Source organism: Drosophila elegans, unplaced genomic scaffold, assembly GCF_018152505.1.
Source record: "Drosophila elegans isolate 14027-0461.03 unplaced genomic scaffold, ASM1815250v1 contig_208, whole genome shotgun sequence".
Lineage (NCBI taxonomy): Eukaryota > Metazoa > Arthropoda > Insecta > Diptera > Drosophilidae > Drosophila > Drosophila elegans.
In genome coordinates this window covers 22315845-22342969 of record NW_024545578.1, presented here as the reverse complement: position 1 = coordinate 22342969, position 27125 = coordinate 22315845, and the positions used below count along the sequence as shown (strand labels likewise).

The window sequence follows — 27125 nt, the reverse complement described above, 5'->3', positions numbered from 1 at the left end:
ATGATTGTATTGGTGGACGTCGAGCATTGAGAAGATGCTTCAGGTTCGACATGACGTCACGTCAAACAGCAAAAGCAATTGGACTTTGCTGGGAATCTGCTTGGATGTTCGAAGTGTGGTGAAATGATAAAAAGTAAATAAACTGGTATTTTGCAGCGAAATCAATAAAAGAATGGAAACATCGAATTACCATCGGCTTAGAGACAATACCTCTGGACGTTTTGTTTAAAAACCTGAAATTTTTGTGTTTTAGGTCATAAAAAAGCGCTTTTTTGGACTTTTATTGACATATCAACGGTGTTTAGTCGTATGTAGTTCTTGTAAAGGCAAAAAAAGCAAAAGAGAAGTCATTGTTTTTACAAAATAGCGCAAAAACTCTTCCAATTTTTTGAATTTAGCGCTTACTAGCTGAACTCTTCTTTCGCATGCAGGTCTTACGGCAGTTGCATCCTGTTGCTGGTCGCTTGCACATGTTCGAACAGCTGATATCTTCACCACACTGTTCAAACACCGGCGTCACGCCAGCGTCGAGAAATTTGCGGGCAGAGCAAATGGTGACTCTATATAGTTTCCTACTCTATGCGTGAACAAAGTAACAGAACGCAATTAGCTTCGTACATTTTCTAAAGTGAATTAATACAAAAACATAAGTGTTAAAAATGGGAAAGAAGAATAGTGAGTTACCCGACAAGCCGCATTAAGTTTATGATATATTTAAATGTCTAATTAATAAACCAGAATTCAAGCAAGAAGAGGAGAAGCCCAAACCAGCAGCTCCTGCACAACAACAACAACAACAGCAACAAGGTTAGTGCATTTTACTGCAAATTGTCGGCGTAGGCAAAAATCTGTATTCATTTTAAATTACTAAACAGTAATAAACATATACATATACATGTGTATGTATGTACATATTTGCGTTGAGAGGCGATAAACTAATCTTTTCTTAAGGACGGGGGTGTCGAACAGTCCAAAAGTTTTCCATTTTAGGGGAATCACCACATTCAATGCACCTATGATGAAATTATGTGGGCTTACCTGTATGGGTGAAAAACACAATTCGATAGAGTTAACACTATATATAATTTTATATGTATGTATAATTCATCCGTCAAAGTAAAAAAAGCAAAACAAAGCAAAAAACTATTTCGTAAACTTATGGCAAATATATTTAATTTTGATCAAAACAAAAAAAATAAAAAATATTTATTATTTTTGATAAAAAAAATAAACTCAAAAATAATGATTATTAAATATTATTATTTTTATAACTTAAAGAAAAACTTATTTGTAAGTCAGGGCGACTGCGTTAGATATTTCTCCAAAATTGTTTCATATCCGTGTTTAGGAATCAAAAAACCACTCTTGAGGACTATTGGTTTTATTTTCTGCACTGAAAAAAAAGTTCAATTATAGCACATCAATACTTACGTTTTTATTCAGTAAATATCACACATAAGTTTTAGGTATATTTGGATCGTAAAACAATATTTATAAAAATGGTTTAATAATGCCGCATTTCGCTTTTCATTTTATTGAAATCGGAGAACAATATCATATAGCTGCTATAGAAACGTTTGAATAATTATGCTAAAAATCATCGTTGCTTCAATGTTTTTAAACATGTTTTTTGACACACACGAAATTGAGATGTTTTAAAGGGGGTATTCTGGTCGAGAAATTGAAAAATATTTTTTTATTTTTGCATATTTAGAAAGTTTAGACTTTTAAAAATGTGATCCTGAAAAGATTTATCAAAACTCGAATTGTAGATACCAAAATCAAATGTATATGTCATTAGTTTTGTCTGTTTTAAATTCATTTTTCGACAGCAGCAGAAAAAGCAATCTTAAAAAAGTTTTAAATAATCAAATTATCAAATTAACTGCTAAAAATGCAAAAAAGTAAGAAAGTACCTAAGACAACATTGATTGATTGATTGATTGACTTGTAAATACGATTTGCATTTCCGCAGCAGCTGCAAGACAACAGGCGGGAGGCCAGCCATTCACCAGCTCCGGAGCATCTACCTCTGGTGGCCAACAGGGCGGCGGAGGATGGCAGAAGCAGGGCGGCCAACAGCAGCGATCCCAAAGCGGACAAGGATGGGGCGGACAGCAAAAACAATCGCAGGGACAGCAGGATCAGCAGCGTGCGCCCCAAGGACAGCAGGGTGGTTTCCAGCAACGTTCTCAGGGACAAGGACAACAAGGTGGTTATCAGCAACGTCCTCAGGGACAAGGACAACAAGGTGGTTACCAGCAACGATCTCAAGAACAACAGGCACAGGGTCAACAAGGCGGTTACCAGCAACGATCCCAGGGACAAGGACAACAAGGTGGTTACCAGCAACGTCCTCAGGGCCAAGGACAACAAGGTGGTTACCAGCAACGTCCTCAAGGATCCCAAGAACAGCAGGCACAGGGTCAACAAGGTGGTTACCAGCAACGATCCCAGGGACAAGGACAACAAGGTGGTTACCAGCAACGATACCAGGGCCAACAGGCTCAAGGTCAACAAGGCGGCTATCAGCAGCGTCCGCAAGGACAACAGCAAGGGGGCTACCAGCCGCGCCAGCAGGGTCAGGGGGGTCAGGGGGGTCAGGGGGGTCAAGGGGGCTACCAATCCCGTGGACCGCCACAGCAGCAGCAGCAAGCTGTTGGACCATTGCCGCCTCAGCCAGCGGGCAGTATCAAGCGGGGAACCTTAGGCAAACCAGGCCAGGTGGCCGTTAACTATTTGGACCTTGACTTGACCAAAATGCCGACGAAGGCCTATCACTACGATGTGAAGATAATGCCCGAGCGGCCCAAGAAGTTCTACAGGCAGGCATTCGAACAGTTTCGCGTTGATCAATTGGGCGGTGCGATTGCCGCCTTTGATGGCCGAGCTTCCTGCTACTCAGTGGATAAGCTGCCACAGAAGACTCAAAATCCAGAAGTTACTGTAAGTTTGCAATGAGAAATATCAGTTATTAATAGTTAATGATCAGCAAATGGCTTAAACTCACTTCCAGGTGACCGATCGTAATGGCCGCACGCTGCGTTACACGGTGGAAATCAAGGAGACTGGTGATTCGGAAATCGATCTGAACTCGCTGAGGAGCTACATGACGGAGAGGATCTTTGACAAGCCGATGCGGGCGATGCAGTGCATGGAGGTCGTGCTGGCGGCTCCCTGCCACAACAAGGCCATTCGGGCCGGTCGCTCCTTCTTCAAGATGTCCGAACCGGGCCAGCGTCGCGAGCTGGACGATGGCTACGAGGCCCTGGTCGGTCTGTATCAGGCTTTCATGCTGGGCGACCGGCCATTCCTGAATGTCGACATATCGCACAAGTCTTTCCCGATTGCCATGCCGGTCATCGAGTATCTGGAGCGCTATGGCTTGAAGGCGAAAATCAATAATAGCACCAATCTCGATCAATCTCGCCGCTTTATCGAGCCGTTCCTTAGGGGCATCAATGTGGTGTACAAACCACCGCAGACTTTTGCCACCGCACCGAGGGTCTACAAGGTGAATGGACTTTCTCGGAGCCCGGCCAGCAGGGAGACTTTCGAGCACGATGGCAAACAGATCACCATTGTGAACTATTTCAAGAGTCGCAATTACAACCTGAAGTTCCCCGAACTCCATTGCCTACACGTTGGACCTCCGATGAAGAACATCCTAGTGCCCATTGAGCTATGCACCATCGAGGAAGGTCAGCCACTGAATGTGAGTTTCTCATATTGATGTTTGTTTACATGTGGAAACACAATATGTAGTTATGATATAGTTTCATGATTTCTCTTAACACACACCACCTATTTAAACTAGAAGTTTTTTTTTTTTTGTTGCAAATTATCTGTAATTTCTTTTTTAGTTATTAGTTATGTAACTAAATTCGGATCAAAAAATCTATTTCACAGCGCAAGGATGGTGCCACACAGGTGGCCAATATGATCAGGTTTGCAGCCACATCGACGAACGAGCGAAAGAGCAAGATAATGCATTTGCTGGATTTCTTTAAACACAACTTGGATCCGACAATCAGTCGCTTTGGCATCCGGATCGCTAACGATTTCATTGTGGTGCACACCCGCACCCTCAACCCACCGCAGGTGGAGTATTACGGCAACAAGTGGTGCGCGGTGAGGAACGGTTCGTGGCGCATGGACAACATGAGGTTCCTGGAGCCCAAGCCGAAGGCCCACAAGTGGGCGATTTTGTACTTTGATCCGCCGCATGGTCGTAAGATGCATTTCAACCAGGTGGGCGACTTCGAGCGCCAAATGTCCAACCAAAGCAGAACGGTGAGCGTGAGCCTGGAGGAAAGGGCGGAAATTCGGAGCTTCAAGGACGAACGCAATCTGGATGATTGCTTCTCGGACCTCAAGAAAAAGCAATGCGATCTGGCGTTTGTGATTATACCCCAGTTTGGGGCTTCCTACGACGTCATCAAGCAGAAGGCCGAGCTGCAGCACGGCATTTTGACGCAGTGCATTAAACAGTTCACTGTAGAGCGAAAGCTCAATCCACAGACCATTGGCAACATCTTGCTTAAGGTTAACTCCAAGCTGAATGGCATCAACCATAAGCTCAAGGACGATCCACGACAGCCGATGCTCAAGAACGCCATGTTCCTGGGCGCCGATGTGACCCATCCGTCGCCCGATCAGCGTGAGATACCCAGTGTGGTGGGCGTGGCAGCCTCTCACGATCCCTACGGCGCCGCCTACAACATGCAATATCGCCTGCAGCGATCGGCTCTGGAGGAGATCGAGGACATGGAGTCGATAACGATGGAGCATCTGCGTGTCTATCAGCAGTACAGGAAGACCTATCCGGAGCACATTCTCTACTACCGCGACGGGGTGAGCGACGGACAGTTCCCAAAGATCAAGAACGAGGAGCTGAGGGGCATTAATGCAGCCTGTGCCAAGGTGGGCTTTGCTATAAATGGTTTTTAAGTTAAATAATATACTGATTGATTGATTGATTGATTGATTTACTTCCAGGTGGGCATCAAGCCCAAGATTTGCTGCGTGATTGTGGTGAAGCGTCACCACACTCGCTTCTTCCCGAGCGGCGAGCCATCGCAGTACAACAAGTTCAACAACGTGGATCCCGGAACCGTGGTCGATCGCACCATCGTGCATCCCAACGAGATGCAGTTCTTCATGGTCAGCCACCAGTCCATCCAGGGCACGGCCAAGCCGACGCGCTACAATGTGATTGAGAACACTGGCCACCTGGACATCGACTTGCTGCAACAGTTGACCTACAACCTCTGCCACATGTTCCCCCGTTGCAATCGCTCCGTATCGTATCCGGCTCCGGCCTACTTGGCCCACTTGGTGGCAGCGCGCGGACGTGTTTACCTCACTGGGTACGGCTGAGTATACTCACTTCAGTATACTGCCACTGCCACTGCCACTTAATCCCTTTTGTATTTGACAGGACCACCAGGTTCCTGGACTTGAAGAAGGAATACGAAAAGCGCCAGATTGTGCCCGCATTCATGAAGACAAACCCCATGTACTTTGTATAAGCAGAGAGAGAAAAACTATTCTTAATTTCATCGATTTTATTTTTATCACATTTCTTAAACCATATACATATATATATATATATCAGATATTAAGGACGCTCCATGTTGATTGCACTAAGAGTTCGATTTTGAAGCGTCACCTTGATTTCCCCCTCAATTATTGTTCTACTTGAATTTATTTTGCAAATCTTTTTGGGGCATTTGATGGCGTCAATGAGATGCAAGAACTCCCAATGGAATCGACAGGTTGCAGTCCCTATAGTTTGGGCGTATTAATCAACGTTAAATAATCATAAAACATTAAACTCAACTTGACTTGGGTTGAAACAGAAAAGAATACTTAGTGTACATTTAATTGGCGACCTTACATCGCATCGAAATGGAATCTGTGTGACTCCTGGAGGCGCTCCTGCTTGTCCTCGCGCTTCTCCTTGATGTACAGCACCAGGATAATGAAGACGATGACCAAACAGGTGCCGCCCAGCGCCACGACGCTCATCAGGATCAGTTTGCTGGGCGTTACGAAAAGCTGCGCCTTCCAGCGCGACGGTTCGTCCAGGGGCTTTGGCACCACAATGATCTGTGAGTTGGGTATGAGCTGCGTCCAGTTGTGCAACTTGCCGCCCAGTCCCACGGTCAATTGATCCACAAAATTCGGCGTACGGCCCAACCCGAAGCAAGTGTACGGCAGCTGCAGTGCAAAGTAGGAGGCTTGCGGCAGTTGCACACTGCTGCCGCACTGCTGATCCCCATCCTGGGTGGTGGTGCTGTACGTGATCCGGGGTCCAGGCAAATTGGTGCCATATGTGCGTTTCTTCCGGCCCAACGGAGTGCGTCGCTCGGGATTCTGCTTGTTGTCCAAACCGGTTAGCACAATCACTTTCACAAAGTTCGCATCATAGTCGAGGGTGTTGCGGAAGGCTAATGGCTGATATTTGCCCTTCGCATCCTTCCGGATGAGGATCACGTCGAGCACACCGTCCTGGTAAAAGTCATAGAAGGCACCGGCCACCGTATTGTTGCCCATCGGCGAGAGGGCACCCCAGCGCACCTCGAATGTGCGCTTCGGTTGCTTGTGACACGTCGTGCAGGGCACGTTCTCCAGCAGGAACGTCTGCATCACCGGCTTGCCCACGTTCAGTGGCTGCAGCGTGACCAGCAGATCCGGATAGCCGTCCAGATTGAAGTCACCGCTTCGCGCCGCTATGGTCCTCAAGTAAACGTCATCGGACACGGGCGGCACAAAGGCCCACGAGATGCCCTGCGGATCACGAAAGTTGACATGCAGATTGCGAAAATCCTCGCCGTCGTGCACCAGGATCGACGAGTTCCTGCAGTTCGCATGGATGCAGAAGGGCACCACAATATTCTGCACGCCCTTCAACTCGAAGTCCATAAAGACCGCCTGTCCGATGTGATAGTCGTTGCCTCCGATCGGCTGGAACTTGATCTGGTACTGGTAGCTGAAGTTCTCCTGCCTGTCACTCTCGCTAATGCCGTGCCACACTTCGTAGGAGTTGTGCGTCTGCAGGAACAGATCGGCGAGGAAGTCACCGTTCAGATCCAGATAGGCATTTGCATTGGGTATGCTCAACGAGTTGCCATTGGTCCCTGTGGGCTCGGCCTGGTGCTTGGCCTCCGGCGGCAGCCTGTTGCTGTTGAATATCCAGAAGGTGCGCAGATCATTGCTGTCCAGGCCGTACAAATCGATGATCATGTCACGATTGAAATCCAGGGCCATCACTTCCCCTTTGCTGGTGAAGAGCGACTTTGTGGAGCACTTCAGTTCGGTGGTGTTGCCCCAATTGATGTGCACTTCGTAGGTGTCCTCACTCCCGGCCTTCAGGTTGACCAGCACGTCCATTAGAGCGTCGCCATCGAAATCTCCGGGAATGACACTCACAATGGTCTTATCCCCGTACTGGCAGTAGGGTCCCACGATGAGCAGTGGTTCCGTGTAGTGTCCTACACATAGACGTAGTAATAGATAGGCAACCTTCTGACATCCAATGGCTTACCATAGAGAATCTGCAACGTCTTCATTTCATCGCGAATAACAAAGACATCCGTCAGTTCGTCGGAATTAAAGTCGCCAAAGGCAGCCACAATGCCCTCTTTGATGTCGCCAAACACCTTATCCGTGATATCGCTGGCCAGGATTGGATTGCCCAGGGCCAGGAGGAGCCCCAGGAGTACCAGGGTGCATCTCGTCATTCCGGGTCTCACAATTTCTACACTCCCAATTTGCTTTATTTGCCACTTTTGTTATTGTGAAAATCAATAGTGAATCAGATGTGGAATGAGCAATCGGTATGTTCCCACTATCGCGTCAAATAATAATCGATAGGTATCGAATGTGTTTCCACTGCAATCAAAAAAATCTGTTTATTTCAACCAATTTCATTTTTAGCTGGTACTCAGTTAGTTTTTAATAAGCCAATAGCTTTGAAATGTGTGATCTGATTGTCTTACAAATATCTGTTTTTATTAAATATATTTCGAGCAACTAATATGAAAACAAATTATACAGAAAACAAAAGAACTTCATTATTTACGATATTATAAACTAACTTGTTTTAAATACTTCAGAAGTCTCAATTAATTTCTCAACCCATTTTAAGACAAGTCAGCTTTTTAAAATATTTTTAAATAACGCAAAAACACAGAATTAGAAATCCAAAAGGTTCAGAATATCGATATTCCTGATTTGAGTCTGTTCCAAATGCATATCGAAGTTCTCAACCTTTTGGTATGGATTTTTTCTACATATGGGTATATTTTAATCTAAGCCTTTTGGTAAATTTTAACCGTCTAGAGAAGGTCACACGTCATTAAACAAAACTAAATAAATATTCAGTGGAAAATTATGAATCAACAAACAAGTTAAAACACATAAGCACAATTTCAACGAAACAACAACAATCCGCTTTCGTTGATTATTATGCAAAATAAACCTAACGGAATAGCGCAATTTATCGAGGCAAACCAGTGACGTTTTCCAACACCTGCGCTCCGCAGTTGGGACGTTTTCCAACAAAGTTTTTGCCCCCGTAAAATAAACAAATAATAACCAATTATTGCCACAACAATGGTGAGTACTGGACTAAATTGTGGCCCAAAGTACGTGGTCGTTTTGGATGCAAGTGAGAGTGCGAAAGAAAGTAGCGAAAACGCTCTATTTTCGTACCACCAGCCTCTTCTTCTTCTTGGAGCGCCAGCTTGGGCACACTAGTTGTTGTTGTATTTATGCAATTCGCCTGGGCAGCAAAATCTATATAGTAAACAACGAAGAACGCTATAAGTGATGCTTCCGACCAACAAACACCCGTTGATCTCTGTCCCTTTAAAAAGACCAAAAGTCAACATTAATCACATTTCTGAAAAGTGATCCCATTTTAAAATGTTTAGGATTTTAATGTAAAATTAACTAACTGAAATGTGTAAAACCTGAAAGAGCGTACAATTTTAATGTGAACTCTCTAGTTCTTGAAGTTCCCCAGTTTTTGAACTTCAAGCTGTAAGCATCTTCCTGTTCTCAGCCTGATTTCTAGCCCTTAAAGTGACAGATCTTATCCCCCATTTTAAGATTTTTTGGATTTTAAGTTAGTGTGAAGTTAATCCCCCTTTACCGAGATCTTAACTTTTAGTTACATATATACATCTACAATTTGTTTCTGGCCTTTAATTTCAAATGAAGTAATCATCTTTTTCGAGCCACATCGACTAGCGATGCTGATTAGGAATATATATTTTAGGCAAGCTAATGGTGATCAAGAATGCTTTTTCGAGTCGTTAAAGTTTGCTCCAATCCAATACGGCTTTTGTTTCCAATACCAGCCATAGTTAGTTAATGGTCAACAATATTATCGTTGCAGAACAAACTGAAATCCAGCCAACACCGCGAGAAGGTGAAGAAGTTCATATCGCTGACACAAACTGGCGAACAGACGGCTATTTTCTGTTTGCAACAGAACGACTGGAAGTTGGACTTGGCCAGCGATAATTACTTCCAGAACCCGGAGTACTACTACCGGGAGTTGGATCGCAAGCGGATCGAACAGTTGTTCGTGCGCTATCGCGATCCCAGTGATCCCCTGAAGATCGGATCGCAGGGGGTTATCCATTTTCTCGAGGATTTGGACCTGAAGCCGGACTCCAAACTGGTGCTGATCATTGCGTGGAAGTTTCACGCCGAGGTACAGTGCGAATTCTCGCGGGATGAGTTCATCAACGGAATGTGCGACCTGGGCATCGATAGCATCGACAAGCTGAAGGCCAAGCTGCCGATCCTTGAACAGGAGCTAAACGATGCCGGCAAGTTCAAGGACTTCTATCACTTCACCTTCAACTATGCCAAGGATCCTGGTCAGAAGGGCATCGACCTGGACATGGCCATCGCCTACTGGTGCATCGTTCTCAGTGGGCGCTTTAAGTTCTTGGACATCTGGTGCCAGTTCCTCGAGGAGAAGCACAAGCGGGCCATATCGCGGGACACCTGGAACCTGCTGCTGGACTTTGCCACCAACATCGACGATCGTATGAGCAACTACGATTCGGAAGGTGCCTGGCCGGTGCTCATCGATGACTTTGTGGAGTGGTGCCAGGAGAACGATCATCTCAAAGAGGACTCCTCACCGGGATCCGGCTTCCAGCAGCAGTCCAACGCGAGCTCCAGCTCCCAGAAGAACATATCCAGCGCCTACCAGACCTCGCACAGTACAAACATGAACTATGGCTAACGAATTGTTACACTGTATTGTATTCTCATTAATGATAGACTTGCTTTTATTCTGATTATTCTAAATAACGGAGGTTCTAAGCAAGGCCGGTAAATTTACATTTTCTCTATAAAAGCGTCGTAATAAATAAATAAAGTTAGTAAATGTACTTTTCCCAGGAATTCTACTTATTGAGATAGGCTTTTCTAGTTCAACTGTTTGTAATTATTAGAAGTCAAAAAAAAAAAAAAAACAGGTTTATAATTTATCAAACTTCTTTCTAATGTAACCATTTTTAATTAAATTAATTTTCTCGATTGTGAGAAAATTTTCGAAATGAAGACTACAAAAGCACCACCAAGAAAAGTTGGTTTATTAATTTTGAAATTAAAGTATTTCTCTTTCTGGTATAATTAAATAAATTTTGTTATTTGTTGTTTTTTTTCAAACTCCGAAATATTTTTTAAAATATTTTCTCTTTTCAAAAATAATTGAATTAAATTAAAATTTAACTATTTGCTTTATTCTGTTGCTCTGGAATTTTTTGGCAATTAGTTCTTAAATGTAAGAAGGCATGACAAAAATATTTCAGATCTTAAATAACACCGTTTTGAAAAACATCAAGAAATCGTTGACTTACTTTTCGAATATATTATTATATATTTTTTATATTAACTCTGCTTTAGAAAAATATATTTTTTGCCAACGAATTTCAAATTACCCGCCATTCAACAAATCAATCTGGAGATTTCAAGTGTCATCACCGTCGTGACCTTCGATAACTTGCCCAGCATCGGCTGTCATCGCTAGTGGTGTGACCGTTCGGCTGATTGATATTGTTACAACGATTTTTCGCTGTTAAAAATATATAATAATACCTCTTAAAAAGCGTGCTAGGCACGCGAGTGTGTGTGTCAGCCCCAGCGTAAATGCTGAGTATAAAATGTAAAGTTCCAAATCGAGTGTTAGGGGATATAAAAGTGAAAAATAAGCATTTTATTGCACCAAAAACCCCGTAATCGCAATGTCTGTGTATGTGCGACTGTGTGTGTGTGGGCGGCGAAGGAGCCCCAACACACAGACACCCATACAGTCATAGTATTCCCCATACACCCACACAAACCCCCCGTATGTTTCACCCATTGTTGTTGTTGTTGTGGTTGTTGTGGTTGTGGTTGTTGTGTCTCTTGGCCATAATTAATTTCGAGTCGAAAATCCTTTGCCCTTGGTTTTCGATTTTTTTTTCGGTCTACGACTCTATACAATATAATCAAATCTGTGCAAACAGTGGCGGTCGCATTTGCGAATCCAATTATCATGTGAATAACTAGCGCCGAGTGGGCGAAATTTAAGCAAATATGTGTGCGTTGTCTGTAAATAAATGAATAAATGCCACTAAACACACACAAAAAAAAAATAAACCAAACCAAACGATACGAAACGAAAACAAACTGATAACCGCAGAAGTCGGACTACGACAACGTCTACGAGACCTCGGATCACCATTTACGATCGTGCTTATGGAGCTTATATAGCCGAAGCCCCCTCCATCGCGAGTTCCGATCCCCACCTGCTGATAATCCGATAATTTAGTGGCCCCCCTTTTCTTCAACCAGAGAAAAGGGCAAAACAATGGAACACAAACTGGGTTTCTTGGTTTGCACTTTAAGTAGCTAACTTTAAAGAAGTAAGTTGCTTGAAATTTAAGATGCCGATACAAACTTATTGACTGGAATATTGTACTCCAGCCAGGGAAAAAGCAATTGCCTTTAAAATGTATTATACTTTCAATAAAGTGTTTTATTTATGTATTAACACTGCAGACTCTTTAGCGTGTAAAGAAAACTATATTTTTTAAATATCATTCAAATTTTTAAGATTCCTCAATTAGGTAAATTGCAGACTTTTTAAAATGAATTAGTTTATAATAAAATCATTTTCAAAATAAATTTTAAAAATAATAATTTTTGTATGATTTTTAGAGTAAAAATGAAAAAATCAAGGTTTTTTAAAACAAATTTACCAATGCAGAATGTAAACGAAATCTAAAATATTATATACCGCACAGTGGCCACAGAAACTTAACAACCGACTTTGCTCACAAATCGAGTTTTTTGGATCATTAGAAAATGAAAATACTTTTAAGTGAATGTGATCTTGAAAAAAAAACATAAGAATGTCTATTCTTGACATATATATGTTTATTTATTCAAATTTTAAATAGGGATTTTTAAACAGAATTTTAACTCGATTTAATTTAAAAATATATGTATAACAAACCATGAAAAAGAGTTTTTACAATAAAATAAATATTTTAGTAAACAAAAGTAATTTTACTTAATAATACAATATTTCCCAAAACCCTAAAAGTTGAAAATACAAATCATATTTGAAAAATTTATAAACAAAATGAACAAACAAAAATAAAATAGATTTCTGAATCACCGGATTTTGACTTTCGGTTGAAAGAGATTTCCGTGAAACCCTTGTTATTGGACGACATTGTGATTCAACCTCGTTGTGGAAATTCTGGGCTATCACCCAAAACCAAGTGGGCGATCGCTTCCCATATACGAGTATACATATAATATGTAATATTGTACATATTAATTTATTTCGATCCCATTTTAAACCGATCTACATATAATATATATATTTTTTGCTGTTTGGCCCGTGCAAAGTGACAACTCAACGAGATTAATTAGCCAGGGGTTTGTGTGTGGAAACAATTTCCAGTGTCTGGGGTTCGGGGATTGGGATGCGGAGTGAACTGGGAACTGAGAACTGGGAAACGGGAAACGCTTTGCCAGCAGTATGCTAATTAATTGCTCTTATTGCAGCCGCCGACGCCATGCCCAAAAGCCGATGCCACAACGCCCCGGAGACTAGCAACAACATGCGATCCTGCTAAGAAGATCAGAGCGAACCCAGCCCGATCATGAGTCGCCAGGAGGCAGCTGCATCCCGTCCAGCCGGCGGAGCTGCCGGTCCAGCCACATCGTCATCCTCATCGACATCGACATCGACATCATCCCACTCAGTGAGCGCTGTTTTGGGCAGCAAGATATCCACCTCGACGCCGCAGAAGGGCGATGAGCAGCAGGAGCAGGAGTTTATCAATCAGAGCGTGGCCAGCGAGATCGAGGCCATGTCCATTTCCATCTCGGGCTCCGTGTCCGCGGACAGCAGCAGTGGCACCACGGCGCCCACCATGAGCGGCAGTCCGGTGCCCAAGCGGCACTTGAGCACGGCCAATCTGTCGCGGATTCGGCCACAGTCGAGCTACTCGGCCCGCGTCCTCGTCTTCGACGACTCCGACCAGGAGGCAGCTGTCGCCGCCACAGCAGCTGTGGCGGCAGCCTCGTCCTCCTGCAACAGCAGCGTCAAGTCCTGCAGCGGACTGGAGCTGCTGCCCACCTCGCCGGCCAAGCTGTCCGTCGGCAATGACAGCACCAACGGCTCCTCGATGATGCGCAATCTGAATCTGACCAAGAGCTCGTCCGGCGGCCTGTCCGGCAGCTCTAGTTCGCTGCACTCGCGGGGCTACACCGCTCTGCTCCGGAAGATTTCCTATCAGCAGCATACCAACTCGCTGCGCGCAGTCAGCAGCGGTAAGACATTAAAGCTTTCGCCCCATAACCTTCATACCATCCCCACTCAAAATTGTAATACTTTAACTGAAAGTTGTAAGAATTTATGTTCCCATCTTGCCATATTAATGATAAAATTAGCTTTAAATACGCAAAAACGCATGTCAACAGTCTATTTTTATCGTTACCATAAGTTGTGAATTCTGACGTTGTTAGCACCTTACCATTGACACCTGCATATATTATTGAATTAATAATGTTTATCTGGCTGTCCTTGTCAAAATTTGAAACCAAATATCTCGTTTAATTTGATTTATTTTTCTTCACTCAGAATGAAGAATATTGCAAAGAAATGCGGGAAATTTCGCTGTAAAATCTGTGTTATTTTTGAGAATTTATAATTAAAGATAGTTCTTTTAATAAATATTGAGGTATTTTTTAAACTTGTTTCCCAAACTATAACATTTTTATATAATTTGCAATATTTGAGATCTTTTCGACACTTGAAGAGCCGATCAGTAATGTCCTTTTGTCTGTCCGTTTATACGCAAATTAGTCTCACAGTTTTTAAGCTGAAACTTTTCCAAAAGCCTTTTTTTATTGCAGCTAGAATATAACTCATACGGGTCGGATCGAACAATAGGAACAATTAGAATAAAAATTATATTTTAACTCAGTTTTTAAGGATGTTTTCGAAAATGAAGCGGAAAATCGACATAGCTTTATTGTTTTTATACATAAATGCATTCAAATCTAAGTAAAGTCGTTTTAAAGAACATTTTATTTTGTATAATAGATGCAGGAGTATTTAAACACCGGCTTCTTGAAGTTGACTTTAATTTTCGTTGTAAAAAAATTGGTCAAAAGTAACAAGTTTACCTTACCCAAGCACTTAATGCTTAATGATTGGTTAATTAAGGTTTTTTTTTATACTGAATCACTAAATCAGTTTGTATCCATTACAGAGGCCTCCAACCTGCTGCGCATGCGTCACTCCTCGCTGGGAAAGTCGGCTCCCTGCCTCACTGGCAACTTTTTCCGCCACGAGCTGGCTGCTCCGCCACTGATCCAGGCACCACCTGGCTTTGGGGCGTCACCCTCCGGCGGCCACAACATCTCGAGGTCGGGCAGCTGTGCGGGCATTGGTTTGGCCAAGCACCACCATCACCATCATCTGCACGGCGTTGTGATGCGCGGATCGGGTGGCGGCGGCGGCGCTGGTTCCGCCGGCGGCTCCTCGAGCGGTGTGGCTCATCATCGCCTCAGTCTGGTGACCAATGTGGCCGCCGTGGCGGCGGCTGCAGGCGGATCCCGGGCCCATTCCCCGTACTCGGCCAGTCCCGTGGACAGTCCGCGTCTCAACTCGCCCATGCCGTTTGCATTTGCTCCGATCAAAAGGATCGCCTCGTGCCGTGGCGTCGTGGACGGACGTCGCTGGTCGGTTGCCTCGTTGCCCTCCTCTGGCTACGGCACCACTCCGGGCAGCTCCAATCTATCAGTGAGTTTGTTGAGATAATCCTCTTTACCTTTAGCCTTAATGGTTATTTTTGTGTACTGCAGTCTCAGTGCTCCAGTCAGGAAGGTCTCAATCAATTGCCGCACAACATTCCGCCGGGAGTTCAGGAGGCGGATGCCGCTGCCGTTGCCGCCGGTGCCTGCTGTGCCGAGCATTTGAAGCAGCACTGTCCCAAGCACTGTGCTCTCCTGCTGGCCGTTTCCCAGAAGCAGCTGACGCCCCAACCACCGAAGCCATCGCAGCTGCAGCCACAGCCACCGAAACCAATGGCAGCCACCTGTGTCAACTGCTGTGCCGAACTGAGCCTGGCCTGCGGTGGCCAGCAGGCTGGTGGCAATGGTGGCAACGGTGGCCCCACGGCCAATAGCTCCGCCTCGAGTGCGGTTCAAGTTGGCGGTCGGATGTCGCCCTTCTTTCGTCCTCGCTCCCGCTCGCTTTCCAGCCCGTCGCGATCGCCAATCGTGGACAATGAGATTGCCGTAATGAACACTCTGTACAAGGAGCGCTTCCCCAAGGCCACCCAGCAAATGGAGGAGCGGCTGAAGCACTTCATCAACGAGAACAAGAGTGCCGCTTGCAACAGCTTCAGGGATTCGCAGCCGATAGTGCGGTGAGTCTACATTCTTGTATCCAATCGATCAAATTGGTTGGAACTTAAACAAGGAACGAAGCTGACTTTGGCAAGACGAAGTTTATATACCATTACATCTATTGCATAAATAATGTCTTAACATCTCATTCTAAAACATTTTAAAGCAATGATCATTTTCAGCTCAATTATTCGATCGTTTGTATTGCTGCTATATGATTTAAATAAAATTAAATACGTAAATCTAAAAATTTAAAAAACAATATTGACAAGAAAGAAAGCAAACTTCGGCAAGCCGAAGTTCATATACCCTCGCAGCTATCGCAAGAATTAAATATTTTTGAAAACATTAAAATTATGATTTACTTGCGTATATGTTTAAAAACATTGAAGCTATGACGATTTGCAGCTTAATTATTTGATTGTTCTTTTATATATTTTTATTATTTGTATGGGAGCTATATGATATAGTCATCCGATTTTGATGAAATTTAAACCATAATTCTGAAATATTTAACCATTGCTATATGTCGAAGAACTAAAAAAAAAATTAAAAAACAGCAAAGTTATAATTTTTTTCAATTATTTTTCCGATTGTTCCTATGGGAGCTTTATGCTATAGTCGTCCGATTTTGATGAAATTTTAACCATAATTCTGAATTATTTAACCATTGCTATATGTCAAAGAACTAAACAAAAAATTAAAAAACAGCAAAGTTATAATTTTTTTTCAATTATTTTTCCGATTGTTCCTATGGGAGCTATATGCTATAGTCGTCCGATCCGGCTCGTTCCGACTTATATACTACCTGCAATAGAAAGACAACTTTTGGGAAAGTTTCATGCAGATAGCTTTAAAACTGAGAGACTAGTTTGCATATAAACGGACGGACAGACGGACAGACGGACGGACAGACGGACAGACGGACGGACAGACGGACATGGCTAGATCGACTCTACTAGTGATGCTGATCAAGAATATATATACTTTATAGGGTCGGAAACGTCTCCTTCACTGCGTTGCAAACTTCTGACTGAAATTATAATACCCTCTGCAAGGGTATAAAAATTAGACAAGATTGAATTTTTTTTTAATATTCCGATTGTTTTTGTGGGATCTTTATGTTATAGATGTTCGATTTTGATCAAATTTTAACCGTAATTTCAAAATAAAAAACCATCACTTAATATCGAAAACCTTCAAAAATATTAAAAAAAATTATAAAATTTGAACAGAATATATTTACTTTATATATATATCACTACGTTGCAAATTATAATACCCTCTGCAATGAATATAAACGGAATTTACTAGTTATAGTTTAGAATGGATAATAAATATAAACGGAATTTACTAGTTATAGTTTAGAACTCTATCATGCTTCTTGGATACAAGTATATTTCAGTTACCTAGTTTTCAATTATCAAATATTAAGTGTAACATTATGCACATAATTATGATTATATTTACATAATTAGTAGTATTAGTCTTCAAGCCTAATAAAACTCAAAAGAACCCGAGGAATAACATAAAATTTGTGCCCAAAACTAATTGCTATTTTAAAACATAACATAAACTTGTTAATTTGTAATACCTTTGCTTATAATCAAAACGTTTTCTCTTGTAGCTTTGTGCATCATCAGGTGCTGGAAATGGCAAGGGATTGCCTGCACAAATCGGAGGCCAAGCTGATAACCTCGCAATATTTCTACGAGCTGAGCGAGAATCTGGAGCGTTTGCTGGTGGAGACGAAGGAGAAGTCACCGGAGGCGGCCGCCGAGTTGAATGGTGTGATCAAGAAGCTTCTGCTGATCATCTCGCGTCCAGCTCGCCTGCTTGAGTGCCTGGAGTTCGATCCGCAGGAGTTCTACGAGCTGCTGGAGGCGGCCGAGGGACAGGCCAAGGCCATGCCCGTGATCAAGGCGGACATTCCGCAGTACATCATCCATAAGCTGGGCCTCAATCGTGATCCGATCGCCGAGTTGCAGCAGGAGTTGCGTGAGACGCAGCAGATGTGCTCGGAACAGGTCACCGTGGATGCTGATCCACTGCAGCCGGGTGGCAGCCTGCTCCTCAACTCACCCCTCACCAGTGCTGCCAAACAGTTGAGCAGCTTGGCCCTCGACTCCATTGCCTTGGATGCGGGCAGTGGCACGGCGACACCTCAACGGCCTCCTCAAACGCCAGTGGCTACTTGTGAAACGGCTCCCTCTTTTGCACTGGCCATCAGTCAGATGAATGAGGATAAACAAGGCGGTGCAGTCGGTGTAACTGCAACGGGAGCAGGAACAGGAACAGGAGCTGCAGGAACAGGAGCTGGAGGAGCAGGAACAGGAACTGGAGGAGGAGGAGGAGCTGGAGCTGGAGGAGGAGCAACTGGAACAGCAGCTGCCGCCCAACAACCTTCACCCCACGAAAACGACTTTGACATTGTCAAGCTGATCTCAAATGGTGCTTACGGAGCCGTCTACCTGGTGAAGCACAAGACCACCCGTCAGCGCTTCGCCATGAAGAAAATCAACAAGAATAATCTCATACTGCGCAACCAAGTGGAGCAGGTGTTCGCCGAGCGCGACATCCTTTCGTTCGCCGACAATCCCTTTGTGGTCAGCATGTACTGTTCGTTCGAGACGAAGAAGCATCTGTGCCTGGTGATGGAGTACGTGGAGGGCGGCGACTGCGGCACGCTGCTCAAGAACATTGGGCCGCTGCCCGCGGACATGGCCCGCTTCTATTTCGCCGAGACAGTATTAGCCGTCGAGTATCTGCACAGCTACGGTATCGTGCATCGCGACCTCAAGCCGGACAACCTTCTCATTACCGCTTTGGGTCACATCAAGCTGACGGACTTTGGGCTCTCCAAGATGGGTCTCATGTCGTTGGCCACCAATTTGTACGAGGGATACATCGACTCGGAGACTCGGCAGTTTTCGGATAAGCAGGTACATATATATACATATAGATAAAACGGTTTCTATCCATCATTTCCCCAATCTCAGCATATGATTTGCCTTGATTATGCAAATATAAAATTATTTTCCGTTGAGATTCATTGGTTTGCTTTTGTTTGCCGCTCATTTTGATAAAATTTGAACAATTTTGCTTAAGAATAAAGCATGTATAGCCACCCAATTCCGAGAATAAAAATAACGGGGGCTTTGAAGATAAATGTAGCCAGATCGATGAAATTTCGACAAAATAGTTCACTATTACCTAAGTGTGCCAATAATTTTGTTCAAAGAAAATCGGGTGTTTTTTTTATAATTTGAATTTTTATAATTACTAGAAATGTTATACAAGAATGAAGTTAAGTTTGCTTTGTTGTATATTTATCGATATACGTAAATAAAATTTGTTTCAAATTTATATTTTAGTTTTTAGTGGAGAAAAGCAATGTTAGAGTCAGACATGCCAACTGTGCCAATAATTAAGTTCGTCACTGTATATAGTTACTCGTAAACTAGGTAGTTTCGTCCCTATAAAGTCTATCGGTCTGTCCGTATGAACGTGGATATCTTGGAAAATATAATAGTCAGAGATTGAGAATTTATCAGGCAGATTCTAGTAAAGCCTAGGTAACGCAAGTTTATTTCTAAACGTGGCCATGCCCTCAATAACACCCACAAATAGCGGAATTCTGACATGTCGTTTTGAGACATTGTAGTTAGTAGGTTAGTTATTAGGCTCAGTATGTGTGCGGCGGTCGTATCTATCGAGATACACAAGAATTTTTTTAATTGAACCATTATTTTAGAAGTTATCAGCACAAATGTTAATTTTTTAGATATTTAAAAATTTGAGGTAGATGGCGCCACCCAAAACTTTAAATTTTTAGATATTTAAAAATTTGAGGCAGATGGCGCCACCTAAAACTTGATTGTTTTTGGGGGGCAAAATGTATTTTTAAATTGGTTTAACTGAGTAACGTGTATTTAGTAATAGGGCATTCGACTTTAGCGTTCTTTCTTTATTTAATATTTAATAATTTTTCCATTAATGTAACTTTTTTTCTAGGTGTATGGCACACCCGAGTACATTGCCCCGGAAGTGATCCTGCGGCAGGGCTATGGCAAACCAGTCGACTGGTGGTCCATGGGCATCATTCTCTACGAATTCCTCATAGGCTGTGTGCCATTTTTCGGCGAGACCACCGAGGAACTGTTCGCGCACACAGTCAACGATGATATCGAGTGGCCGGACAGTGAGGATTGGCCCGTGCAGCCGGAGGCGAAGGACATCATTTCGCAGCTGCTGCAGCAGAATCCGCGCGACCGTTTGGGCACCCAAACGGGTGCACTCGAGATGAAGGAGCACGAGTATTTCCTGGGCATGGATTGGAACTCGTTGCTGCGCCAGAAGGCGGAATTTGTGCCGCAGTTGTCCCACGATGATGATACCAGTTATTTTGACAGTAAGCACGATAGCCACAGATATTATTCAATTTACAATAACTATCTTATCTCCTCATAAGCTCGCATGGATCGCTACAATCATGATTTGGGTGGCGAGGATACGGACGACACGGATGACACACCGGTTTTCGGCAGTTTCAATTCGTATACTCCGCAATATAGGAAGCAGCATTATAGCTGGTCCCGTCATGCCACGCCCATGGCCACCGATGGAGTCAAACCAACGGCCCCGCCAGCACTGACTTCGCTGCCATCGCGTGCCCAGGAGAATCCAGTGGCCACCGCAGGGCCCACAACAACTGGCGCCCTGCCCAAACTGAAAATGGGAGTGGCAAGTGGTGGAAGTGGTGGCAGTGGCAGCGGAAGTGGCAGTGGCAGTGGTTCGGGTAGCGCTTCCAACGAAGGAGTGGTCAACAAGTTCTTGAACACGCCACAACTGCGAAAACTGGATGTGAGTATAGGCCAATTAAATACTTAGTTATAAAAGGTTTATAGTAAATTGGATAATTTATCCTGAATGAGGTTACAAGGGTGAATAATTTATTAAGTTAATTTTTAATGCCTTGCATAGGGTCAAACGTTTGCAACGAAGTAAAATATGACCGGTCTTATAAAGTGTATTTATATTCTTCACCAGCATCATTAGATGAGTTAATACAGCCATTTTCCGAAATGTGATTCTAAAAAAAAATGTTACTTAATTTGTAAAACATACTTTTCCGAATTTTTTATTAAATTTAAAACCGAAAACAAATCGTAAAGTAATAGGAAAATCGACCTTACTTTCTAGATCTTTAACTTATATGAATATTTCGAATGATAAAGATGTTTTTTTTATAATTGCAGAAATATATTTTCAGTTTTATAAATGTTAGGACATTGACGTAGATCATATAGTTGATATGAAAACGATTTAAAAACATTATTTGATTGGAAAATCGACATAACTTATATTTCTTTAAAGCCGAATTAGTTAAGTTGCAAGGGATTTATAGACTATACGAATATTTCTGAAGATAAAGATGTTTTTTTTTATAACTGCAAAAATATATTATTAGTTATATAAATGTTATGGCATAACTATGAAAACGATTTAAAATTTGAGTTCATGGAAAAATCAACATAAATTAAATAATTTTTTAATTTCAATTTAGTTTAGTTGCAATTTATAAACTATACGAATTGTTCCGTAGATAAAAATGTTTTTTTGTAATTGCAAAAATATATAAATGTTCTAACATTAATATGGAAACGATTTAAAATTTGAGTTGATTGGAAAATTTATTTAGTTTAGTTGCAAGTGATTTATAGACTATACGAATATTTCTGAAGATAAAGTTGTTTTTCATAATTACAAAAATATATTTTCAGTTTTATTGACGTAGATTATACAAGTTGATATGGAAACGATCTACAATTTGATTGGAAAACATAACTTGAATTTATTTAAAACCGATTTAGTTTAGTTGTTTTAATGAATATTACATATATTTTTTATAGCTGAAAGGGTAAATAAACTTCAGCTTGCTTCCTTTCTTCTCTATAACCGTAGCTTATATACCCAATTGATCTTATCTTACAGCTCTCGTCCAGCTGCCTGAAGGTGCCGTCCACGCCGGATGCCGACTACTTGCCCGAATTGCTGCACAACGTCACGATTGGCAACGATGCGGAGCTGCGGATGCTGAAGCACTACCTGCAGCAGCCCAATCCTGGGGCCACGCAGCGCATGCAACAGCGGCATAGTATGCCGCCAAACACGACGACCATCATCAGCACACCGGCTACACCGCCGCCGACCCAAACGCAGGCGGCAATGGCGGCCACTCCCACAACGGCCACGGTGGGCAGCTTCTCGCGCAGCACGCCGGAGAGTTCACAGACGGACAGCGATGACTTCTCGCCACAGATCAACCGGAAGCGAAAGGGCGTCTGCGCCAGGGACATTTTGCCGCGTTTCTCTATCTCGATCGAGGACGAAACCATTTCCGCGGGCAGCTCCTCCACGGAGAACATGAACCTGCCGAGGGAACAATCCCCGCTGGCGTTGCAGCATCAGCCAAAGTCCATGGACGGCAGCAGCAGTGGCAGCAGCCTGAAGCACCATCGTTCCAGGTCGATTGTTAAGTCTGCATCCGCATTGGGTCTGTCGCTGATGACATCGCTGGACAACACTACATTGGCCGCTCAATTCGGTGGCGGCATTCAGTCGCCGGGCGGTGGTGGCAATGGCTCCAGCACGGCCAGCTCCAGGGATACCTCGCCATGTCGCGAGCTCTCGCCACTGGTCACCAATCTGAAGCCACCGATCATCATACGACGCGGACCGCGTGGATTTGGCTTTACCGTGCACACCATACGCGTCTACTACGGCGACACGGACTTCTATACGATGCATCATTTGGTCATGGCCGTGGACGAGGGAAGTCCGGCCTTTGAGGCTGGCCTCCGTCCGGCGGATCTCATTACCCATGTCAATGGAGAAGCGGTGCAGGGCCTGTTCCACACGCAGGTCCTTCAGCTGCTCCTTAGCGGCGGCGAGCATGTCACCCTGCGGGCCACGCCCCTCGAGCACACAAGCATCCAGAGTGGCGGCCGCAAGCGTGATCTCATGCAGAGCAAGCTGGCCAAGAAGGGCCTGAACCGCCAGAAGAAGCAAACGAAGCGGGAGCACGACAAGAAGCGAAAGACCTCGCTCTTCCGCCGGATCAGCAGCAAGCGTGCAAATGCGGAGATGCAGCAGGTAGGATTAGATTTAGATTTAGCCTATGGTTTTTGATGGTCAGTATTTAAACCAAACAATCTACGTTTATCGAAATAGTATATTGTGTTTTAACATGTCAAATTGTACGTTTCCAACTCTATAAAGTATATACATATGTTAATGATCAGGAACAATAGCCGAGTAGTTTAAACCTAGAAGCTTGAAGCTAAAAAAGCTAGAGATTTGAGATTTGACACACAGATTCTAGTTATTCCTACGCAGCGAACGTCTATCAAGTCATTATGAGACATGGTAATTGTCAGTTACTAAGTTTTATTTGTTGATTCGGTCAAAAACTACCGACTTGTCCAAAAATCTTCCAAATTAAACAATTATTTTAGAAGTTGTAAGCATAAATGAAAGGTTGCTTAGAGGGCGCCACCTAAATTATTATTTTAGAAGTTTAGAAGCATTAATGTAAATTTGTCATTCTGAGACAGGGTAGATGTCAGTTACTAAATTTTATTTGTTGATCCATTCAAAGACTACCGACTTGTCCAAAAATCTTCCAAATTAAACAATTATTTTAGAAGTTGTAAGCATAAATGTAAATTTGAAAAGATGGCGCCACCTAAACTATTATTTTAGAAGCTTAGAAGCATTAATGTAAATTACTAAAGATGGCGTCACTTAAAACGCAGTTATATTATTTATTTTGAAATCGGTAAGCGTAGTAATTTGAATCTTGATTTGACTCGACTTTTAGTACTCCGCTGGCACCAGTTCACCCACCACGCCATCGGCCCGGAATCTGTCGCCATTGGATTCTTCGTATCATAGCAGCAGCTGCTGCCAGTCGGCCGCCAACTCCTCATCACAATCCACCTCGCCCTCATCGTCATCGCCCAACACACCCACCGGTTCGAGTAACTCCAATCATGGGGGCAACGCAGCCGGATCGACACCAGTTGCACCCTCGGCGCTCAGTGTCCAATTGGCCACTCCGCCGCCACCCACGCAACTGGTCCTACTGCCCCACGTTGGAGCAGTCGTTGGCAGCAGTCCCACCTCTGTAGGAAATGTGCCAGGTAGCGGATGACTGCAAAATTGAATGCCCCATTCGATGGTTAAATATATACATATATATTCCTCTTAATTTATAGTGTCTCCCACTGGCGTTGTTCCGCAGCTGTATCAACGCCCATCCACTCTTCATGGTCTCAAGCACAAGCTGCACGCGGCCACCGCCGTCATAGCGGGCGGCGGCAATGCCACAAATCCCGCCGGAGGACTGAAGACCCTTCACACCACGAGCAACAATTCGCTGCCGAATCGCCGCAAGTCGGTTGGCCACATTCCGCTGTCTCCGTTGGCGCGGACGCCTTCGCCATCGCCGCTGCCATCGTCGCCCACACGATCGCCGTCGCCGCTGGCCTTTCCACTGGTTGGCCATCAGCCGGGTGCCTCCAACACCACGCAATCCTACAGTCCGGGAAGCACGCTGCCCACCCTGCAGGCGGCGGCGAGTGCGAACAGCAAGAAGGCAGGATTTGCCCGGACCAAGTCGGCAGAGCCCAGCTCTCCGTTGCTGAGACGGGCGCTGTCACCCGATCGCTTGCATCCACGAAGTGCCGAGACGAAGATATCGCCACTTTGCTGCTCGCCGCCCATCAAACAGCCGACGCATCAGCGGGTGGTGACCACCACCTGGCGATCGACGACTGGCGGTAATGCATCGGGAGCTGGCGCAGCAGTTGCAGCAGGTGCTCCGGCCAGTCAGCCTCATCCTCAGCCTCAGTTGGCGACTGTTGCCTCTGAGGAATCTCAAAGACAAGCGGCTGGAGCAGCAGTGGTGGCCACAACCGTCGCCGGCACGGAACCCAGTGCTGTGGTCACCCTGGCCACAAATTGTGAGCCTCTGCCGCGCATTGCCGAGGAGAAGGACTCGCCCACCAGCACCCAGGACAGCAGCTGCAGTGTGTCCGAGGGATTCATGCCCGCCATCGAGGAGTACGCCGAGGGGGAGTCCTCGTCCTCGCCCACTCAAACGCTGGAGAAGCCAACGAAGGTGAAGGCCACCGAGCAGCCAGAGATGGAGCCAGCTGGCAAGACCAAGAAGGTCGATCAGGGTGAGTTTAATTTAATTTATTTAATACAAAATAATTAAGCTAATGCAAAGTAATGGGAGGAAAAGGCTCCAATCAATTTATGTAATTTTATAACTACTTGGAAAAATCTATTTTGTTCTTAGACAAGTTAAAAATACAAATTTCTTTGGCCACTGATTTTTATTAGTTTAGTTGTTACATTTTTTAAATTGTACTTAAATAAACCGGCAAGACTGAAGTCTTCTAGTTTACTTCATGGTACATTTTAATTTCAAAGAAAGAAAGTTAACCATATTTTATTTAATTAATAAATTTAAAAAATTTAGTCAGACTTTTTCTAAAAAGACACTTGAATCGTTCAAAATTTTTTTCGATTAAAATAAAATTTCGGAGAGTATTTCCAATTTAAAAAATGTATTTTGAAGGATTTTTCGAAGGATTTTTTAAAGTATATACATATATACATTTTTTGTTTTCATTTTTTTTCTAAACGATTTAAACAAATGCAATGAATATGGAAAAGTCATTAAAGACAAACGGTTGAATCATTCAAAATTATTTCCAATTGAAAACGAACCTTTTTATTAGTAATTACTACTTCCCAAAAAAAAATTCAGTGATAATGACTAAATCAAATCCAATGATTATGGAAACGTCATTAAACACATGTTTAGAAAGATTTTTTCCCAAAGTAAAGGGTATAAAAAAATATGTTTTTTATCAATTTTCCTCAATTAAATTTAAAAACGTCCTATATCGATTAGGAAAAAAATATCAGTGATGATCATGGTTTTTCCAAAGCATTTTCCGACGAAAAAAAAATGGGCGCAGTTAATATTTAAGTTGTTTTCACCTTCGGGGATTGGTTTATTTTATGATTATAAATTTTAAAAATAATTATAAATACATCTATATATGATTTCGGTTCCACTTTGTATAATAAATTAAACACCCTTTTGCTTTTTAAGGAAGAAGCACGTCCCAAGCAGCCCCCAAATTGAAGCCCCAGAGCAGTGGGTGTAAAACTTCGATGACAACGACAAAGCCGGCCAGTCCGAGCGTGACTATTAGCACAGGACCACGCAAGGATTTGACGGCTACGACAGCAGCAGGAGGCACTGCATCGGGAGCCACTTCAAGCACTTCTGCTGGCAAGCAGAGAAAGTAGCGCCAGAACAGTCGTGCTGGATATGGATGCTTGTGTTTTAAATTTCGCGTTTAAACTATTATCGCTGATGAGCATAAGAAATGAGGTTGGCGAGGATGTGAGGATGGATGGCAGGAAATGGAAGCAGCAGGAATTCAATATATATATATATATTGAAAGCGAGGGGATTGCGTTTTAAACTTTTTTCGAAGTAAGCTTGTGTTTTTTGCGCAAATCATACCAATTTAGCAATGAAATTAATTAGAAAATTCTGAAACCTAGTAGTCTGTAGATGTCCTAACTAAAGGAAAACAAAAGGTAAATCGCTTGAAAACTCTTAATGTAAATTAGTAGGCACGAAAGCAAATCGAGATAAAGCACGATATTCCAGTTAAAGCAAATCTAAGAGGCACCCACGCAATTATGTACTGTATATAAATGTGAAACATTGATAGAATTAACGAACTGTGGACTACGGATGCTGAGTCGGATGGAGAGTCATGTGAAGCGAAGGGCGCGCTATGTGGGTTGCGTTCAAAACATTTTTGCGAATCTATACACTATGCCGATTTCAATATAAAATCTATATTAAATAAATGTTATATGTGTGTGTATTAAAAAAACATTTTTTCTTTTTTGTTTTTGGTGCACTACGGAAAGAGGGCTTTCCGAGATTATTTTGTGAAAAAAAAATAATTAACTTAATTTAGGAAGGCTAATTTTTTTCAGTATTGTAAAAATTAATCTTTTAACGGTTTATGAAAAAAAATATTTTTTTTAAACAAATTAACTTAATTTTAGAGTGCTTA

At 43.2% G+C, this 27125-nt stretch overlaps 4 protein-coding genes across 8 annotated transcripts; 3 read left to right on the top strand and 1 right to left on the bottom strand.

The window, feature by feature from the left end:
• The first annotated feature begins 548 nt into the window (after nucleotides 1–548).
• On the top strand, nucleotides 549–5868 carry LOC108136086 (protein argonaute-2). 3 transcript variants are annotated; one of them, XM_017257055.2, is made up of 7 exons: nucleotides 549–675; nucleotides 739–807; nucleotides 1979–2946; nucleotides 3017–3715; nucleotides 3910–4923; nucleotides 4999–5369; nucleotides 5441–5868. In XM_017257055.2, the coding sequence occupies exons 1-7, from the start codon at nucleotides 660–662 to the stop codon at nucleotides 5529–5531; spliced, it is 3228 nt and encodes a 1075-aa protein (XP_017112544.1). In that variant the 5' UTR covers nucleotides 549–659; the 3' UTR covers nucleotides 5532–5868. The 3 variants fall into 3 exon arrangements, with proteins under 3 accessions (XP_017112544.1, XP_017112543.1, XP_041563830.1); XM_017257054.2 differs by having other exon boundaries at nucleotides 1976–2946; XM_041707896.1 differs by lacking the exons at nucleotides 549–675; nucleotides 739–807 and adding an exon at nucleotides 1880–1904 and having other exon boundaries at nucleotides 1976–2946.
• LOC108136088 (T-cell immunomodulatory protein) lies at nucleotides 5553–7838 on the bottom strand. Its single transcript, XM_017257056.2, has 2 exons — nucleotides 7550–7838; nucleotides 5553–7496 (listed from the first exon to the last, which is right to left on the bottom strand). Exons 1-2 carry the CDS (start codon nucleotides 7743–7745, stop codon nucleotides 5896–5898), a joined length of 1797 nt encoding a protein of 598 aa, XP_017112545.1. The 5' UTR covers nucleotides 7746–7838; the 3' UTR covers nucleotides 5553–5895.
• A 493-nt stretch (nucleotides 7839–8331) lies between these two features.
• On the top strand, nucleotides 8332–10418 carry LOC108136151 (DCN1-like protein). The gene is made up of 2 exons (XM_017257147.2): nucleotides 8332–8622; nucleotides 9407–10418. The coding sequence occupies exons 1-2, from the start codon at nucleotides 8620–8622 to the stop codon at nucleotides 10268–10270; spliced, it is 867 nt and encodes a 288-aa protein (XP_017112636.1). The 5' UTR covers nucleotides 8332–8619; the 3' UTR covers nucleotides 10271–10418.
• A 662-nt stretch (nucleotides 10419–11080) lies between these two features.
• Nucleotides 11081–26939, top strand: LOC108136069 (microtubule-associated serine/threonine-protein kinase 3). Of its 3 annotated transcripts, none has more exons than XM_017257030.2 (11): nucleotides 11081–11194; nucleotides 13090–13860; nucleotides 14805–15337; nucleotides 15400–15965; nucleotides 17573–18887; nucleotides 19960–20356; nucleotides 20417–20808; nucleotides 21940–23100; nucleotides 23828–24149; nucleotides 24225–25190; nucleotides 26138–26939. In XM_017257030.2, the coding sequence occupies exons 2-11, from the start codon at nucleotides 13188–13190 to the stop codon at nucleotides 26335–26337; spliced, it is 6525 nt and encodes a 2174-aa protein (XP_017112519.1). In that variant the 5' UTR covers nucleotides 11081–11194; nucleotides 13090–13187; the 3' UTR covers nucleotides 26338–26939. The 3 variants fall into 3 exon arrangements, with proteins under 3 accessions (XP_017112519.1, XP_017112520.1, XP_017112521.1); XM_017257031.2 differs by lacking the exon at nucleotides 11081–11194 and adding an exon at nucleotides 11549–11936; XM_017257032.2 differs by lacking the exon at nucleotides 11081–11194 and adding an exon at nucleotides 12900–12960.
• The last annotated feature ends 186 nt before the right edge of the window (nucleotides 26940–27125 follow it).

Coding starts and splice junctions, on each gene's coding strand:
- LOC108136086 (XM_017257054.2), top strand. Junction 808..1,975: donor ACAACAACAACAGCAACAAG/GTTAGTGCATTT, acceptor GCATTTCCGCAG/CAGCTGCAAGACAACAGGCG. Junction 2,947..3,016: donor CTCAAAATCCAGAAGTTACT/GTAAGTTTGCAA, acceptor ACTCACTTCCAG/GTGACCGATCGTAATGGCCG.
- LOC108136088 (XM_017257056.2), bottom strand. CDS start 7,745: ATGACGAGATGCACCCTGGTACTCCTGGGGCTCCTCCTGGCCCTGGGC. Junction 7,497..7,549: donor GACGTTGCAGATTCTCTATG/GTAAGCCATTGG, acceptor GTCTATGTGTAG/GACACTACACGGAACCACTG.
- LOC108136069 (XM_017257030.2), top strand. CDS start 13,188: ATGAGTCGCCAGGAGGCAGCTGCATCCCGTCCAGCCGGCGGAGCTGCC. Junction 20,357..20,416: donor TGATACCAGTTATTTTGACA/GTAAGCACGATA, acceptor TCTCCTCATAAG/CTCGCATGGATCGCTACAAT. Junction 25,191..26,137: donor GACCAAGAAGGTCGATCAGG/GTGAGTTTAATT, acceptor TTGCTTTTTAAG/GAAGAAGCACGTCCCAAGCA.